General features: G+C 38.8%; 1 protein-coding gene across 1 annotated transcript in view; it reads left to right on the forward strand.

The window, feature by feature from the left end:
• The first annotated feature begins 3,248 nt into the window (after positions 1 to 3,248).
• Positions 3,249 to 18,328, forward strand: part of LOC122646431 (PH, RCC1 and FYVE domains-containing protein 1-like) — a 69,217-nt gene continuing 54,137 nt past the window's right edge. Inside the window, exons 1-2 of the mRNA XM_043839980.1 lie at positions 3,249 to 3,582; positions 12,283 to 12,369. Coding sequence (XP_043695915.1) covers positions 3,535 to 3,582; positions 12,283 to 12,369 — 135 coding nt within the window. The 5' untranslated portion in view covers positions 3,249 to 3,534. The remainder of the gene's footprint in view (positions 3,583 to 12,282; positions 12,370 to 18,328) is intronic.

Genomic DNA, 18,328 nt, shown 5'->3' on the forward strand with positions numbered 1-18,328 from the left:
AAAGTTATTGTAATGCCTTTCTCAAGTTCCATCAACTATCATGATTATTCTTTCTTTAAGCCGCAGACCAATTTGGCCAATAAAAGCGCACGCGCAAGCATCGTTCTGGGCGGGATTTCTGTGAAGCACGTCTAGATGTAGGAGCCACGCAGGCCACGCAACCAAGTAACGTTCTTTTGCCCAAACATTTAATATAATTTAGGGGAAGTGCTCTCTCTCCAGGAGTGTGGCTCTCGTACCTACACGAGATCCAATCAACACCCCTTTTGGTTCAATCTATGGGAGGCACGAAGGTAGTTTAATAAGGAGGGAAGAGAAAAACAGACACAAGGGCACAAACACGGGAGCCATGCTCTCATATAAGAAACTTTCTTCCTACATTTTATTAGACAAAGTTATTGTAATGCCTTTCTCAAATTCCATCAACTACCATGATTACTCTTTCTTTAAGCAGCCGACCAAATAACTCTTTTCTGTATTTTTAAAGTTTGTAGCGAAGCACTTCAAGGTTTTTGGTTTTTTATGTTTCCAGAAAAAAGTAGAGGGTTGGGCACGCCACCCAATTGTTGTAAGCTAGCAGCATGCACCAATGGGAGCACAAGACACACAGGCGCAAGGGTAATTTCAGTAGTGGGGAGAAGACAGACACCGGCCTAAGCACCTAGCTAAATAGGAAACTCAATCCCAATTACTAAATAAGAAATTTCTCTCTCTCATGTATATTTGATGGGGAAAAGGAGTCTGTCCAGGAGCGTGGCTCTTACACACAGACACAAGCTCCTATGAAATGACCGCCCCACCCCATGAAAGACGAAAATCTCACCCATGCTGATGCTTTGCGAGCACCCATTGGTCCCCATGTTGGTGAAGGGGCCGCGTCCCGGAGAGAAAACTCTCTCCCATGTTGTATGTTTACTCAAACTACCCATATGCTTCCTCCTCTGATAATTCAAAATTTGTCCTCCCTCCTCTGGCAATCCATCACGTGGCACCTCACTTGCGCCCAGTGCATCGCCTTCAACCCTGCCATCCATTTGGCAGCACCTCACTTGAACCCGTTGCCCCCCGCCCTAACTATCATCCGACAGCACCCCACTTGCGTCCATTTCATCTCCCCCACCCGCCTCCGCCAGTAATGGACTTGCACCCAGTGCTCCCCCCCTCTCCACTAGCATCCCACTTGTGCCCATGTACTGAATCAAAACCGTACTATTGACACCCTTACATCACTCTCCTTAATGGGGAAAAAAAAATCCTAAACCCCTACTCAGTGAATCTAGCTAAGGGTGTCAATTTAGAACCGATATCGAATACTGAAATCGACCGTTTAAAACGTATTGAATCGTACCAAAGAAGAATTAGTCTGGTTTTGATATGAAAAAATAGAATCTTTCTCGATTTCAATACGGCATCGGTTTCTAAGGCAAAACCATTCAATATGTGCCAAAACTAACTAAATTGTGTGTTTTTATACGGAACACAGGCTACATGTTTACCATAAATGGTAATCTCAATATAATTCTAAGTTCTTAAATCTCTTGCTCTCACTCTTTCTCTCTTACTCTCTCAAGTTCCTATTATGTTTTGAATCGTTATCTCCTCCAATTCGCTGCCCCTTCCAATTCCTCACATGGGGGTGGAACTGACCACCCTACCCCTACCCAAAAACACTGCCCAAGGTGGGGTCCACTCCCCCCCATTAGAAGAATTGCAGGAATTGGAGGTGCCCGCGAATTGGAGTTGATAATTATTCTTATGTTTTGCCCATTTTTAGAAAGCATTTTCATAATCCTATATTATTTGATCGAGCGCAAACCAAATGTGTTCCGACTTGGTCCAATAAGTGATTGCAACAACTATTAGAATGACCTGTTGGGGCTATTTCATCTTGGAGGTTGATTCGCATTACTCAAAATCCATCGTAGAGGATGTCTACTTTCTTAAGAAGAGTAATCGGTGATCCACCAATTTCTCCCAACTTTTTCAAGATTTGTGTGTTGTAATTTATGAGTGAATGAAGTATCGATGCATAGAAGCGTTTCAGGTGGTGGTCATTGGTGAACGACAAGTCTTCCTCTCATATAATTTGATTACATCGAAACTACAGGCTTGATCAAACGTTTTTACCCCTTAGATTTCGATACCATTTTTTTGTTTATTATTTTATCCACAATTTTGTATCATCAATTCAGTATTGGTCAGGTATTGATATCAGCCAATACTAATACTAGGATTGCAACAGGGTCGGGTTGGGCCGGGCTTTCTAGAACCCTAGCCCAACCCTAAGTCCCCTTAGCTGGGCCCAAGCCCGACCCGACCCGACCCTGACTCAGGGTCAGAAAAATCCAACCCTGACCCGCCCTCAGGGTCGGGCCGGGCCGACCCTAATTGGCCCTGATCATGGGGAGGGGGAAAGAAATGTATGGGTTGGAATGGGCTGGGAAGAACTTATTAATTTTACATAAAATAACAATATAATAAATTATATTATAACATTTATTGTCTTCATATATAGTATATTATATAAAAAAATGTGGGTGAAATTTAAAGTTCGTAATGTATAAATTATATCAATATATATTTTATAGTATAACTTAAATCAGGGTCGGGTCGGGCCAGGCCAAGCTTAGCTCGAGGCGTAACCCTAACCCGACCCGACCCTAACTCAGGGCCAGAAGTTTCTAGCCCTGACCCGCCCTCAGGGCCAAATATCTCAGCCCAGACCCTGTTCGGGCTCAGGGCGGGCCAGGGCCGATTTGGGCCGGCAGGGCCAAACTTGCACCCCTAACTAATACTGATCTCTAACGGAAACATGGTTTTAGTGCACGGTATCAGAATGAGTATTTATCACCTTGAAAATCGACAAGATACCGATACAGATTGACCCGTATCAGACAGGTTTACCATTGGTTTTCGTAAAAATTCATTTCTTAACTGTTTTACCTCTGGTCCATATCATTCCACCGATATGGGATCGTGGTTAGCGATACCGATACCTCAAAACATGTTCGGAAATCCATTTTTAAGAACCTTACAGAAATATTTTTTTAAGGTGTGGGCCCATTTTGTCACAACTTCAATACCATTTTTTCGCGCGCTTTTTTGGCAAAAAATTTCACGATGCCCTTTGCTAACTAAAGAATCCCTTGAGAAACCACGGCACCTCTCGTGTACCTAAAAGTCCGTCATCTGAAGACGCTAGAACGCTAAAACAGAAAAGAGAAGAAACCTATCTCTCTCTCTCTCTCAAATCAATCAATCGCCTTTTGTAGGTCTCTCTCTCTCTCTCTCGATTGGGTCATAGATTATATCTGGAATTAGGCACTGTTGATTTGAGGTTTTGGAGAGGGAGATCAGTTTGATTATTAATTTGAAGTTTCATGTATTTGAAAAGAGTGGGAATGGATGATAGGTCACAATAGGGAGTATTTTGGTAATCTATGAAGACTTGGGTAACAGAGTCGCCGCATTTGAGGCAGTTGGTCGAGATACGAACTCTAGTTCCTCGATTACCTGAGAACTCTATCAGATGGAATGGCAGATCATGTTGGTTACGGGAATTCTTTGCGCGACTCCGAGCAAGTAGGTATCCTTTACTTACCTTTCTAATCACATTTGTTTACTTTTTCAGCTAAATTCATGATATGGGTCTGCATTAAAGGCAGCATAGAATGTTTGTTTCTATTGCACTTGGAAATTCCCATTTGGAATAGGGGGAAGTGAACATGACTGCTTTATTGTGTCTGGCTTTGATTATTTGTACAGAGTAAAGATGAAGTAGGTGCTTAGAATTCTCTTTTCAGCTAATTACTCGTGGACATTCTGCCATTGGAAAAAAGTTTCGTTTATATTACACCTTCTGATTGCTCATAGTAGAACTTAATTCTTGAAAATATTGCATCTCATGTTAAGAAAAGAGGTGGGGGGGGGGGGGAGGGCGAGAGGATCACTGATGGTGTGAGGTTGGGATTTAGTTGGTATGAACCCTAGTCTCTGGATGTGTGGAAGCGAAGCTGAAATTCATAACTTTATCCTTGTACTGGCAAATTGATGAAAGAGAATGCTGTAAAGGGACTCATGGAAAGAAAAAAGTCACATCTTGATATTCATACTTAAAGATGATACTGTCACTTACTGGACCACTAGTTTTCTCTTGCTGTTATTACCTTGATGACCTTTTGAGTTGTTTGCTTGTGTAGTTATTGTAGAAGCCAGTTAAACTCAAAATCCACTTCATATTACAGTTGTGTACTTGTTGGCTTTCATCATTTTCTTTTCTATCATATGCATATTTTCAATGTTCTGATCAAACGAAAGTATAAAGCTTGAGATTTAAAGGGATACTTTAAATTCAAATGGTACAAAATTTCCATCGAACTTTGCACCACTATCCCACCTTCATTAGCTTTTCCAGGCTGGTGATATTTAGATCATTGGCATTCTTAAAAGCACATGTAAATGGTACTTAATACTTAAAAGGAACTGGGTCATTGTCAAACATTACCTCCAATGATTAAGCTAAATGGATTTTGTCGTGGTCCTTTTACATCTATATCAGCAGCCTAGGTTGACCATAGTTTTTCCAAGAAAGCATAAATAGTTGCCTCCACCTGGTCTTGTACTTTTTCCTGTGAACGTTATTCTCTACAAAGCAGATGCTGAGTCTTCATCTATGCTGTGGAAGTCGCAGAGTATACTTATCATGTAATAGTTACCCTATCCTGACATTATGTCCTTGAACATATGTACTGCTCACACTTTTGAAACTTGGCCGTCATAGGTGAAGGAAGAAAAGAAATTATAAGGCCGCAGATTAAATTTTATGTTGAGCGGATTGACAGTAATCCTGGATTATATGTTGTAGTTTAATTGCTATTCATTAAATATATTAGCTTAGGAATTTGTTGAGTAGGTTAGACAAACAGATTCATAATTGTTCATTCGAAGCTTTTTGGTTATGAATGTGGAACGGATAAATGAAAAAGTGAAAACAAATAAAATAGTGGGAACTTGAAGAAAAGAAGTGGTGGAATCAAGCCTACCAGTGGCTTGAGGATTGATCAATACTGTTAGTTGCTAATATTGAACTGATGATCTGACGTATTAATCACGGAGTACTGTTTCTGTCCAGTTCCTGAAAAACACAATGAGTGGGAAAAAATGTGACCTTACAATTCAGATCTTTAGTAATACTACTAATAGAAAGAAGCATGGTACTAAAACTCGGAACTCGACCTTGGGAAAAACCGAGTTGACTCGAGATAACACGAGATCTCGGTCGAGTTGGTGCATATATTTTTTTTTCCAACTTGAAACTTGGTTTTGGTGGGTTTTAGACCTAGTTTTGATCTGAAACTTGGTACTCAACCTATTTTTGGCCATTTAAACACAATGACACTATCAGATTTTGCAAAAACAAAGTCTAAATAGGAGTGCCACTTAGTGGGAAACCAGGACAGACAATAGTTAGCAAAAACGGGAACGGCAAAAAAACGGAGTCTTATGGTACGGGTTTTAAACGGTAAAAAACTGCAAACGGATGGTCAAATAAAATGGTAAAAAAAACAGAGAACGGTAAAAAAGGGAAAACGGACGGTACGGGTTTTAAACGTTTATATTTAAAAAAATAGAACAAAAAAATGGCACTATTCTCATATAAATTGAGGAATTTTTATTTGAAATACATGCTTCTATTTTTGGTATCCGTGCATTGACCTTGAGTTGAAGGTGATATCATAAAAAATGTAGTCCTTCGAGTCATCTTTACGTCGGTGAAATAATCAGGCCAATCAGAGTTCGGGAGAGAGAGATATGGTAAGTTAAGTCCAAGGTCTTAAAAAACATCAAAAAAATGGGAACGTGTTTTAAATGCGTTTAAAACAGGAATGCTTTCCGTTTGCCCTTTTTTATCGTATGTTTGGGAAGCATACGACAAAACGTGTTTAAAACGGTAAAAAAGGGAAACGTGTTTAAAACGGAGTTTTAAACGCATTTTTGCTAACAGTAGGGCAGACACTTACTTATGCCAGAAACCAGGATAGACACATGACAAACACTTATTTATGCCTAATATCATTTAAGTAAATGCTTTTGTATTTCATTCACTAAAGATATTATTCATAAATAAGCAAAACCCCCTATTTGAATCCAATAAAAATAGTAAAAAATAAAATTCCAAAAAAAAAAAAGTCAACCCCCCAGTTCAAGAACAAAAATTGAATTTTAGGCGGAAGATGCAATTTTCAACTTTCTAATGCTGGGTTTTTTCTCAAATCTAAAAATTCCATAAATCTTAATATGGTAAAACATTGCTAAAAACCAAAAGTGCGGTAAAATATTGATTTGTTTTGATGTCCAAAAAAATAATGTCATTCAGAGCAACTTTGACAGCATTCTCGAAAACTTTCCAACAAATCCAAGATTGCTTAAATATGATTTATATTGAAGGAGTTATGTACCGGTCAAACTTAATTTAGTGTGCACAAATGTTGTTAAAGTCGTTTTGAACGAAATTTTTTTTTTTTGAATGAATATTTACCGGACTTTTGGTTTTTAGCAATGTTTTACCATATTAAGATTTATGGAATTTTTATATTTGAGAAAAACCCTAGCATTAGAAAGTTCAAAATTGCATCTACCGCCTAAAATTCAATTTTTGTTCTTGAACTGGGGGGTTGACTTTTTTTCTTTTGGAATTTTATTTTTTTACTATTTTTATTGGATTCAAATAGGGGGTATTTGCTTATTTATGAATAATAACTTAAGTAAATGATGATATTAGGCATAAATAAGTGTCTGTATACCAAGGTTTGCATAGATAGGTGCCTGTATACCAAGATTTCCCACTGAGATCTTGAGATCTGGCACTCATATAAAGGAGTTTGGGTCAAGATTCTCGAGATCTCGCTCGAGTTGTTGAACTTTTTCAACTCGTATGCCATCTCATCTCGACCCCTTGGAAAACCGAGATCTCGATCTATGGAAAGAAGATTAGTAGTAAAATTGAGAATATGTAATACGGAAGACAATGTAAGTAATGTAGCTCTAGATAGGAGAGGATCCTACTAGAGGCCAAGCAACAGGATCAAAAGGGGACTGTTGGTTCGAATAGGCAAAATTGGGTAATTTAGGGCAGATTAGGGTTAGGCCTATGAGAATGGAGCTAAATCTTATATGGTAATGATAGGCAGGTTTTAGGGAGTTTAATAAGCTAGGTTTGATTAGGTTTAGAAAAGGATTTGAAATTTCAGAAATTAGGGTTAGGGTTTTGGGTTTTGGGGTTTAGAATTTTGGTTGAAATTAGGGTTTGGGATGGGAATTTGGGGCAGGGCTTCTGGCCGAGTCCTAGGAGCAATGGGAAGGGTGTTCGGTTGTAATATGATGTAATTCTGATGGCTGAATTGGGCTATATAGAATTTAGGGTTTTTTTTGGATTTTATATGAATGAGGGGATCTTAGGGTTTGAATCATAATTAGGGGCAGAACTCACAGTTGAGTGTGAGGGGTAGGGAGAAAGGACTGTGGTTGAATTTTGGATGAAAACTGATGAAGGATGAAGGCTGGCTGGAATTAAGAATGCTAGGGTTTATGGAATCGATGGGGGGATTTAATGGGAGGGTCTGAGATGGCTTTTAATGATGGATACCTGAGAATTCATATAGGACAGATGTGATAAAAATAAAATAAAACAAAGGGATCGATGGGGGTTGGAACTGGAGGGATAGAAGAAACTTGAAGTTGCAGCAAGTCTTCAATGGAGGCAGCAGCTCTGTGATAGAAGGATAGAACCACTTTCCAGCTGTAGAGGATCCTCCCAGCCGTCACGGTGTAAGGAGTCGATCGGATTCCACCAATCCCTATCCACCTTGATAGAACCACAAGGATGCACACTCACAAGGAGCAAAGGAGCAGCAACAGTGGCAGCCAATAATTATGTTTTTTTCAAATATTCAACTGTGGGCGAGCCTCCCACGATTTAACTTTATTTATAATAAGGCCAATGGCCAAATCCTATTACAAACTAAGCTCTTCCTTCATAAATTGTGGAAGGGAATGTCTACAATTAAAAGCTAATAACTTAAAATAGTAAAAAGACCTAATTGTCCCTAACAACTTAAAATAAAAGACTTAACTAAAATCACTTAAATTAAACCAGTGGTTCAACCGGTTCAATTCAATAAAACACTAAAACATGAAAAATAAACTAAGTATAGAACCTACTAAATGTAAACCTAAGCTATGACTCCAATCTAAGCCTACTTTCATGGCTATTTCTTCTTCTTCTTCTTCCTTCGTTGGTACTGCATCAGTAAGGGATGATGAGCAACTAATGGAACCCTTTCTGGAAATGGAGGCGAGGGAGCCATCAACCACCCTGACTTTATCCTTGCCAGAAGTAGGAGAATATTTATGAAAGAGACTGGAAGAACATGTCATGTGATCAGTGGCACCAGAGTCTATAATCCAGGGGAAAGAGAAATACCTGAATGGGTTAAGTGGGAACCTGATGAAGTGGAAGAACTAGCAGAAAGAGATGTAGTAGAAGCAGCAAAAGCTTGTAACATACTCCTGAAAGCCTGTAATTCTTCCTGGGAGAGACCATGTTCAGAAGTGGGGGCTGTAGTTACACTTTCATTGTGATTAGCCTTGATTTTAGTTTTACCATGACCACGTTTGGCTTCAAAATCAGCAGGTTTCCCATGTAGTTTCCAGCAAGTAGCTTTAGTGTGATAAGGTTTGTCGCAATGTTCACATTTAACAAGGTCCTTGGTGGAAGTAGCAGCCGTAGGAGAACTATCAGTAGTAGGAGCAGGGCTGGAACCAGCCAGTAAAGTAGACCTCTCGACAGTAGGAGTAAGAAGCATAGCAGCCCGATGAGTCTCCTCAATATGTACCAAAGCATAGGATTGCTCCAGTGTAGGAAAGGGAGACCTACTAAGAACCTGCACTCGAATAGGGTCATACTCAATATTCAGGCTTGCCAAGAAGTCATACACACGGATTTTGTCCACATGTTTGTAATAGGCAGCAATATCAGCTACAATAGAGGGCTGAAAGTCTTGGGTAATGATCCAATTGCTGCCATAAACTCTTGAGGGCAGCATAGTATTTAGAAACTGATAACTCCTTCTAAGTGGTGTCATGAATCTTCTTGCGAATCTCATACACCTGAGCATCATTCCCTACCTGCCAATAAGTCTCCTTGGCAGCACTCCATATTTGATGGGCTGTATCCAATAATAAGTAGTTGCCAGAGAGGTCAGGTTGCATGGAGTGTAGCAAATAGGACATCACCATAGCATCGTTGGACACTCATCGATCCTGTAGAGATCCAGGTTCAGTTGGCATTGTAGTACTCCCAATAATATGTCCAGTAAGGCCTCGACCAACAATGGTCAAATAAGTAGACCTGCACCACATCAAGTAATTGGTGCCATCGAGCTTGATTGGAGCAGTAAAAGGTAAAAATTCAGTCTTGGTCTGTTCATCAATCCTAGAAGTTGCAGTAGTGATATCTGGGGCTTCCCCGGGTCCTAGATAATATTTGGGTAAAAAAAAAAGAGCCTGACATGGTTGCAACCAAACAGTAAATAGAACAGCAAGGAATCAATGCAGCCAGCCAAAGGAGACTCAGAAAAAAGGGATCGATATTGGGAGAAATTGAGCCAAAGAGAGGGAGACCAGAATTTTGCCAAAAAACTCAAGAGAATTGGCTGATATCAGGGTCGAGTGGTCTTCTTGTGTGAATAAAACACCCCTGAAAAAATCAGCAATATGAGACAGCCCTAACCCAAAAATCGATAAGTGTCAGGGTTTTAAAAAACCCTGAAAGTGGAGATCGATGTTGGTTAACGGGCTTCAAAAAAGGCTGTAGAGCTGTGATAGGTGCTGTCTAGAACTGTCAGGATGGATCTCCAACAAGGAATATCAACCTTCAAAGTGGAGAGAGGCTTGATCTTCAAAAAAAGGAGAACTCCAAAAATTGCAGAGAGAGGCAGCAGCTATCGATCTGAAATTCTGTTTAGAACATCAAGTGAAGAGGTTGAATTGAGGGCAGTATCTAGATCATATGATCACCTCATTAGTGCTGCCCTAAGGTGGAGAATGAGAACCAAGGAGAAAAAAGAAGAAGAGATCGAGAGGAAGAGGGAGGGAGAAAAACGATGGGAGGGGGGGAGGGTTTTGAAAACTTAGATCAGAGAATTTGGCTCTGATGCCATGTTAACAAAACATCTTTGAATGAATGGCTTGAATGATCAATTAGACCAACCAAGCACTTATATTTATAATATCAGAATTACAACTTAAAGGACAGAATTGTCCCTACTCTAGCCGGCAGTACATAAAACATAAAAATATAAAACCCAAAAGGACCAAAATACCCCCACGGTATTCTGGTGTACATTATTCAACATCTTTCTACCCTACTAGTCCATTTTTATTTATCATTTAAAGTTAATGAAAAATGAAATGCCAGGAATTTTGTCCTATAATTTCTTGCCAATTATAAATAGAGCAAAAGTTAACTAATAAAAATAAAATTTCATAAATCCCAGCAAATATTAACAATTAGTTACAAGATTCAGCCCACTTGGCCACTTTATATGACTAGATTTTTTTTTAAATTTTTACAAAAGCTAAGTTAATCTTCGAAAATGTTACGAGTTAACTACTAAATTACTATACTATTAGTCTCTTGCTCTTAAATCTTATAAAAGATTTCAATAATCAAATAAGTATTCAATGAAATTTAATTAATAAGCATTGATTTTTTGACAATCCATAGAGAATGGAATTCCTTTTTGGTTTTAACTAACTTTTTCCCCCCTTATTGTTCTGTATAGTATAATTGGCTGCTATCCCTTTGCTTTTCTACCCAAATTTTTTAATCTATCAAAAAATAATAAGTACGCAGAATTTAAATAAAAATATTGCATCTTTTGGACAAATTACTAATTATTTGAACATAATTTGAAGCATATTCAATATTATAACATACTTCACTAGTAATACTTCAATGTTTTTAGTGAAATACTAATTGATGGAAATAATTTATTGGAAGGTCAAAATTATTGAAATGCAGATATATTGTGTTTTGAGCATAGTTCAAAATCTCGATTGAGATTTCGGATATTTCGAGCTACTCGAAACGAAATGCTACTTCGAATCGAAAAAATACAATATCTCGAGCGAAATTCTCGAAATTTCGTGATATCTCGAGTTTTATTTCCAAAATCTCGCGAGATTTTGAATTTTTCGTCAAACCCCTTTTTATAAAAGACCACATTTCATCAGTCTCGGTCGAAACAAGACTTCAAAACGGCTCTGGTTTTTTGGTTTTTGCTTGGTTTTTTCTCATTTCTTCTCCATTCTTCCACTTCCCATTTGAATCCTTGCCGCATCTACACTGGAACCACTTGGAGAACACAAGATTCAAACTGCTTAGCACATCTGTGAAGCCTTTCCACTATTCCAGGTAAAACCATATTCTCAAAATTGATTTTTTTTAGGGAAATGCATGATCAATATGTTTGTTTGTGATGAAATAAATGTATGTTAGACACCGGAAGCCGATCTACAACTTCATGGTGTCGGAAACGCCATTTTGGGTGACTATTTTTGTAATTTGAACATTTAAATGTGTTTATATAGCCTAAAATAGGGTTCCCATGAAGTTTCAGGCTTTAACTTGGCCTAAAACCCACCGAAATGACCTACCGAAACATACCAGAAAAATACAATATTTCGACCAAAATATCCGAAATTTCGAATATTTCGGATATTTCGGTCAGCCCGAAATACCGAAACGAAACGAGTTCTCGAACAATGGTTTTGAGAGTACACCAAAGTGATTGTCAACATGGATTTAGACTTAGTTTGGACCTTAACTAAAGGAATAAAAGAACAGTACAAGTAGTGGGGAGTAGGTAATCTAGGGTACTCTTTTAGTTTGTCAAATTATGTTTAACATCTCTTCTTTCATGTCAAATGTTGAAGTGTGAAGCATGAATTAACTATTTACTGTTAGTAAAATTTCATCTTTGTTTTATCAAGTCAATCACTTCAAACAATAGAATAAAATTGAGTGCTTTATTATGTTGAAAGTAGAGTCTTTGAAGGAAGGGACACATGATATTGTTTCGCAGGATAATCATAATCCCTTAATTGTATTATATCTGTGGTTTGAATCAACGCCTGTATTTTCTGTTGCTTTTGAATTATAGATTGAGGTGATACTTTCTCCAGCTTGGTTTTCATATATTTTCGTTAATATTTTTGAAGGCACTTATTGCTTTGAAGAAAGGAACTCAATTAATCAAGTATGGTAGGAGAGGGAGGCCTAAGCTTTGCCCATTCAGAATTTCTGTAGTAAGTTCTACCTTCTTTCTGAGTTGAGTCCATTTATGCTAATGAATCATTGTTAAAAAATTATTTATCCACCCGTGTCCCCCTTTGGATAGTCCGCCGTGTTAGAGCTCCTGTATGATATACATATTGTTTCCTCCCTTTCCTAAAAGGTCGGCCTTTTAGAGGAAGCGATTTCTACATGGTATCAGAGCAGGCAGGGGTCACGGTATCGAGTCCCCCTGGGAGCGGGTAGGTGTTAAAAAATTATTTATCCACCCGTGTCCCCCTTTGGATAGTCCGCCGTGTTAGAGCTCCTGTATGATATACATATTGTTTCCTCCCTTTCCTAAAAGGTCGGCCTTTTAGAGGAAGCGGTTTCTACAATCATGGATGCAATAGTTTTCCTCTTCAGGCTCATGTATTAAGATGCCAATGAATCATGGATGCAATTAGGGATGTAAATGAATTGTTGGAAATCCGTATTCGAAAAATTGGTTTCCAGAAACTGTTTGAATCTGTTCAAAATCTAATTGGATGCAGATATGGATAATTCAATTTCAGACTGGTTATTAGCCGATCCGTTTAGGTTCGATTATAAAATTATAATTATATAACAGTTTTATAACTAATATTTGTAATATTTAAATACCCTTATCAATTCACGGTATTTTACAAGTAATTAAACAAGAAATTAAATGAAAAAAATAAAAAATTCATGAGGACATCTTTGTAATTTCAGATATGATACTTAAACATCAACTCTAGTGGGGTAGTGGATTCAGCCCTTCACATTTTCGTCTTCTCCAGTTCTCTGCTGCTCAACATAGACAATGAGACTGCTGCGCTGCTCTCTCCAGTCTCCACTAGGGATGTAAATAGATAGTCTAAAATCCGTATTCGATTTATGTTCGTATCCGTTTAGGGGAATCTGTATTTGAAAAATTGGTTTCTGGAAACTATCCGAATCCATTCGAAAGCTAATCAGATGTGTATACGCCTATACGGATAGTGTTATATTCAATTCAAATTCGATCCATTTAATCCCTAGATGCATTGGGGATCAGAATGTCTGTTTCTAGATCCACGACATATGATATTGTTCGGTATATAGATTTTTTTCTGGTATTTGAAATTTGTTTTCATCTGTCATTTCTGACTTCTGAGGAGTATAAAGAGATTTGTTCCCACAAGCTCTAAGCTCCCACACTCTCTCTGAATGAAGGAAAAGGGGGAAGAGGCCAAAAACATTTATTTGAAAAAACATACATTGACATCTTTTCTCAATTTCCCAATCATGTGGTGTACCAGGTGTTGATGTTTTCTTGTATTTAGCAGGTTACGATACTTATATCAGGGACACGTAAACTGACTAGATTATGGTCAGGAAATTATTCCCTTATTTCTAAATCAGAAATAAGAAAATACAATTCAATCATCAAGAGAAGAGATGAGGTGTCATGTAAATTCATAGACATAATTAAAGATATGTATGCTGATGTGGTGACTAGCGTTAGAATGGCGGGGGGCCAATGTCATGAATTCCTAATTAAAGTTGGGTTACACATTACACATTAAAGAATAGTATGCTGATGTGATGGCTAGCGTTAGAATGGCGGGGGGCCAAGGTCGTGAATTTCCAATTACAATTGGATTACACCATGGATCAGCCTTAAGCCCTTATCTGTTTGCGCTTATCATGGACGACCTAACCAGAGGCATACAAGATGAGATCCCTTGGTCTATGATTTTTGCAGATGATATTGTTTTAGTGGATGAGACTCAAGCAAGGATTAATGCCAAAGTGGAACTATGGAGATCAATCTTGGAATCTAAAGGCCTGAAGATAAGAAAACTAGGACCAAATATATGGTGTGTAACTTTAGCAACATTGGGATGGAAAATGAGGTGGTGAATATTGGTGAGAGGGAGATCCCACAAAGTGAATAGTTTAGGTATCTGGGATCAATCATTAATAAGGAGGGTAATATAGAAGATGCCATTGCCCAGAGGATTAAATAGGGTGGATGAAGTTGAGAAGTGCGTCCGGAGTTCTATGTGATCGGCGTATCCCTTTGAAGCTTAAAGGAAAATTTTATAGGACTGTCATTAGACCAGCTATGATGTATGGTGCGGAATGCTGGGCTGTGAAGAAGTATCATATAAATAAACTTGGCGTGGCAGAGATGAAGATGTTGAGATGGATGTGCGGGAAAACTAAGAAGGGTAAAGTAAGCAATGACCATATTAGAGCTGGATTGGGAGTAGCCCCATTCATGATAACTTACAGAGAGTCGTTTGAGGTGGCATGGCTATGTTCAACAGATGCCATCATATGCCCTAGTTCGAAGGAGCGATCTGAGGCAGGGCTAAGATAACCATAGGAGAACTGGTGATGTAGGACAAAACATGAAGAAAAAGAAGCCAAAATACTGTTCACGTGAATAGTGTCACAACCCCTTATTTTGCCTTGGTGTAAATGCTACTAGAAGATCTTGTGGGTCCCAAGACTAGATCATGTGAAGACTTTATTAAAAGACTCAATTTTGTCTATGTGTGGGGGAATTAGGAGTTTAATTTAGTTTCTATTGTTAGAATTATTCTCTTAATATTTTGTGGTTGTCTATTAAGCAACCTTAGCTCTTTAGTTTCTAATTCCAGATTTAGAAAGTAAGTGTAGCTTTTATTTAGAAGTTTCTATTTTTTAGTTTGTTTCCTTTTCTTACAAGTTTCTAATTTTCTCTTACTTGTAAGGCAAGCATAGCTGCCCATAAATATGTAATGTCCTTAGAGGCCCCCTGACGAACAATTATGATGAATGAGAATATGCCTTTTGTGCAAAGTTTTATTGTCCTATTGTGTGGATGAAGGGTTGAGAGGCCTGGCTGGCTAGAGCCAAAATCCCTAGGGCTAAAGCCTGGCTGAGAGAACCGAATCTCCTTATCCCCCTTTACCTTCTAGTTTCTTACTTTCTATTAAATAATGTACACTAGAATACCATGGGGGTATTCTGGTATTTTTGTGTTTTATATTTTGTGTTTTTATATATTGCCGACAGAGTAGGGACAATTCTGTCGATCAGCTTGTAATTCTTTTTTATAAATACAGGAGCTTGCTTGATCTAAGAGATCATTCAAGCATTCCATAATTTTCTGTTTTGTTAACATGGCATCAGAGCCAATTTCTCTGATCTAGGTTTTCAAAACCCTCTTCCCCTTCTATCTTTTTTTCTTCCACCCTCTTCCACTTGATCTTCTCTTTCTCCTTTTTTTCCTTGGTTCCTTATCCACTAGGGCAGCACTAATGAGGTGATCATATGATCTAGATGCTGCCCTCAATCCAACCTCTTCAATAGATGGTTTAATCACAAATTCAGATCAATAGCTGCTGCCCTATTTTTTGGAGTTCTTCCCTTCTTGAAGATCGAGCCCTTTTTTGTCCTGGAGGCTGATTTTCACTATTGGAGATCCATCTTAGCAGTATTTGACAGCAATTATCACAGGTGTTTCACATCAATTGAAGGCAATATCCATTATCTATCTCTTAAACCCTGACTCTTATCGATTTTGGGTTTTTATTTTCAGCCTTGGCTGATTTTTGAAGATCAGTTTCACACTGCTACAAGGAACACTCGACCTTGCTGGTTTGCCTTTATCTTGAAGATTTTGAAGATGTCCAGAATTTCTCATCCTTAGATCGATTTCTGCCCATATTGATCAGGGTTTTCTGGTTCTGGTTCTTGGCTGGCTGTATTGACAACTTGATATTTCTCAAATCAGTATGGATGGGTCTGACATTACTTCTGCTACTTCTTGTTTTGAAGGCCAAAACAAGCCTGAATATCTTCCTTATTGCTTCAGCTATTAAACTTAATGGGACAAATTATCTGATGTGGTCCCATTCTACTTAACTACTGCTGGCCGTGGCCTTACTGAGCATATCCTTGGCACTTCTACTGCACCATCTGAACCTGGTCCTCTTCAGGACCGATGGCTTTCTAATGATGCCATGGTAATGTCCTTCTTATTGCATTTCGTGCACTCGACACTGCACATCAGATTTGGGCTGCTGCGAAGGAGACATGTGGACAGATGGGGAATGACACTCAGGTGTATGAAATAAGAAAGAAAGTCCAGGACACCACTCAAAAAGAGCTCTCTGTTTCTCAGTACTATGCTGTCCTCAAAAGCTTGTGGCAGCAATTGGATCATTACTTTGCTTTTCAGCCTACCACTCCTATGGATATTGCTGCCTATAAGAAACATGTGGACAAAATTCGAGTGTATGACTTCCTGGCAGGTCTGAACATTGAGTATGATCCTATTCGTGTGCAAGTTCTTAGTAGGGTTCCCTTCCCTACCCTGGAGCAGTCTTATGCCTTGGTCCATATAGAGGAAACTCGTCGAACTGCTATCCTTCATCATTCTCCTGTTGATAGGTCTCCCCTACAGGCTGGTTCCAGCCCTGCTCCTACTACTGAGACTTCTACTGCTACTACTTCCACCAAGGAACCTGTTAAGTGTGAACACTGCAATAAACCTCATCACACTAAGGTTACTTGCTGGAAGTTACATGGGAAGCCTGCTGATTTTGAAGCTAAACGTGGTCGTGGTAAAACTAAAAACAAGGCTAATCACACTGAAAGTGTAGCTAAAGGCACCATTGCTGAACATGGTCTCTCCCAAGAAGAATTACAGGCTTTCAGGCGTATGTTATAGACTTCCGCTGCCTTTACTACATCTCTTCCTGCCAGTTATTCCATTCCATCAGGTTTCCACTTTGCCTGTTCGAGTATTTTATTTGTTGGTCATTGTGCATCAGTTGTATGCACTCCATGGATCATAGACTCCGGTGCCATTGATCACATGACAGGTTCTTCTAGCCTGTTTCATAAATATTCCTCTACTTCTGGCAAGGATAAAGTAAAAGTGGTTGATGGCTCCCTCTCATCGGTTTCAGAAAAAGGATCCATTAGCTGCTCACCTTCTCTTACCTTGTCTTCTGTTTTACATATTCCCAATTTCATTACTAATCTTCTCTCTATTAGTAGTCTTACTAAAGATCTGAATTGCAAAGTAACTTTTTTTCCAACTAATTGTGTTTTTCCAGAACTGGAATCAGGGAAGACGACTAGATCGAGTAAAGTGCATGGTTGATTGTACCTGCTTGATGATGGACATCTTCCTTTAAGAGCATTACCTTCTCAACTATGTCAGCCTTCCTCTTTCTCCTCTGAATTACACCAATGGCATTTTAGATTAGGACACCCCCTTTAGGAACTTTATCCCATTTATTTCCAGCATTGGTTAAAAATTGTAATAAGAAAGAGTTTTTTTGTGAGGCTTATGTCTTGGCCAAACAAACACGTTCAAATTATCCTATTTCACTTGGTTCATACTGATGTGTGGGGTCCTAATCGCAAAGTTTCTATTTCTGGTCATCGGTGGTTTGTCACCTTTATAGATAGTTATTCTAGAACCACTTGAGTCTACTTGATGCACACAAAAAATGAAGTTTTTTCCTACTTTCAGCATTTTCATAAGATGGTTCAGACCCAATTTAATGCCACTCTCAAAATCTGGAGAAGTGACAATGGGATAGAGTATATGGAAGGTCAGTTCCAAAAACACCTTGCTGCCATGGGAATTTACACCAGACCAGCTGTGTTGATACTCTAGCCCAGAATGGTGTGGCTGAAAGGAAAAATCGCCATCTCTTGGAGGTGGCTAGAGCACTTATGTTTGCTCGAAATGTTCCATCCTTTTATTGGGGGGATGCTGTCTTCACTGTAGCTTATTTAATTAATAGGCGGCCTACTCGGGTTCTTGGCTCCAAGCATAGTTGTCAAGGCGTCGCCTAGGCGTCCAGGCGCCTTGGTCGCCTAATTGGTGTCGCTTTGATTTTGGCCCTCTACAACACCTAGGGTTGCCTAGACGCCGTGACAACTATGGCTCCAAGTCCCTAGTTGAGCTATTACATGGCT

The sequence above is a fragment of the Telopea speciosissima genome, chromosome 11 (genome assembly GCF_018873765.1).
Source record: "Telopea speciosissima isolate NSW1024214 ecotype Mountain lineage chromosome 11, Tspe_v1, whole genome shotgun sequence".
Classification (NCBI taxonomy): Eukaryota; Viridiplantae; Streptophyta; class Magnoliopsida; order Proteales; family Proteaceae; genus Telopea; species Telopea speciosissima.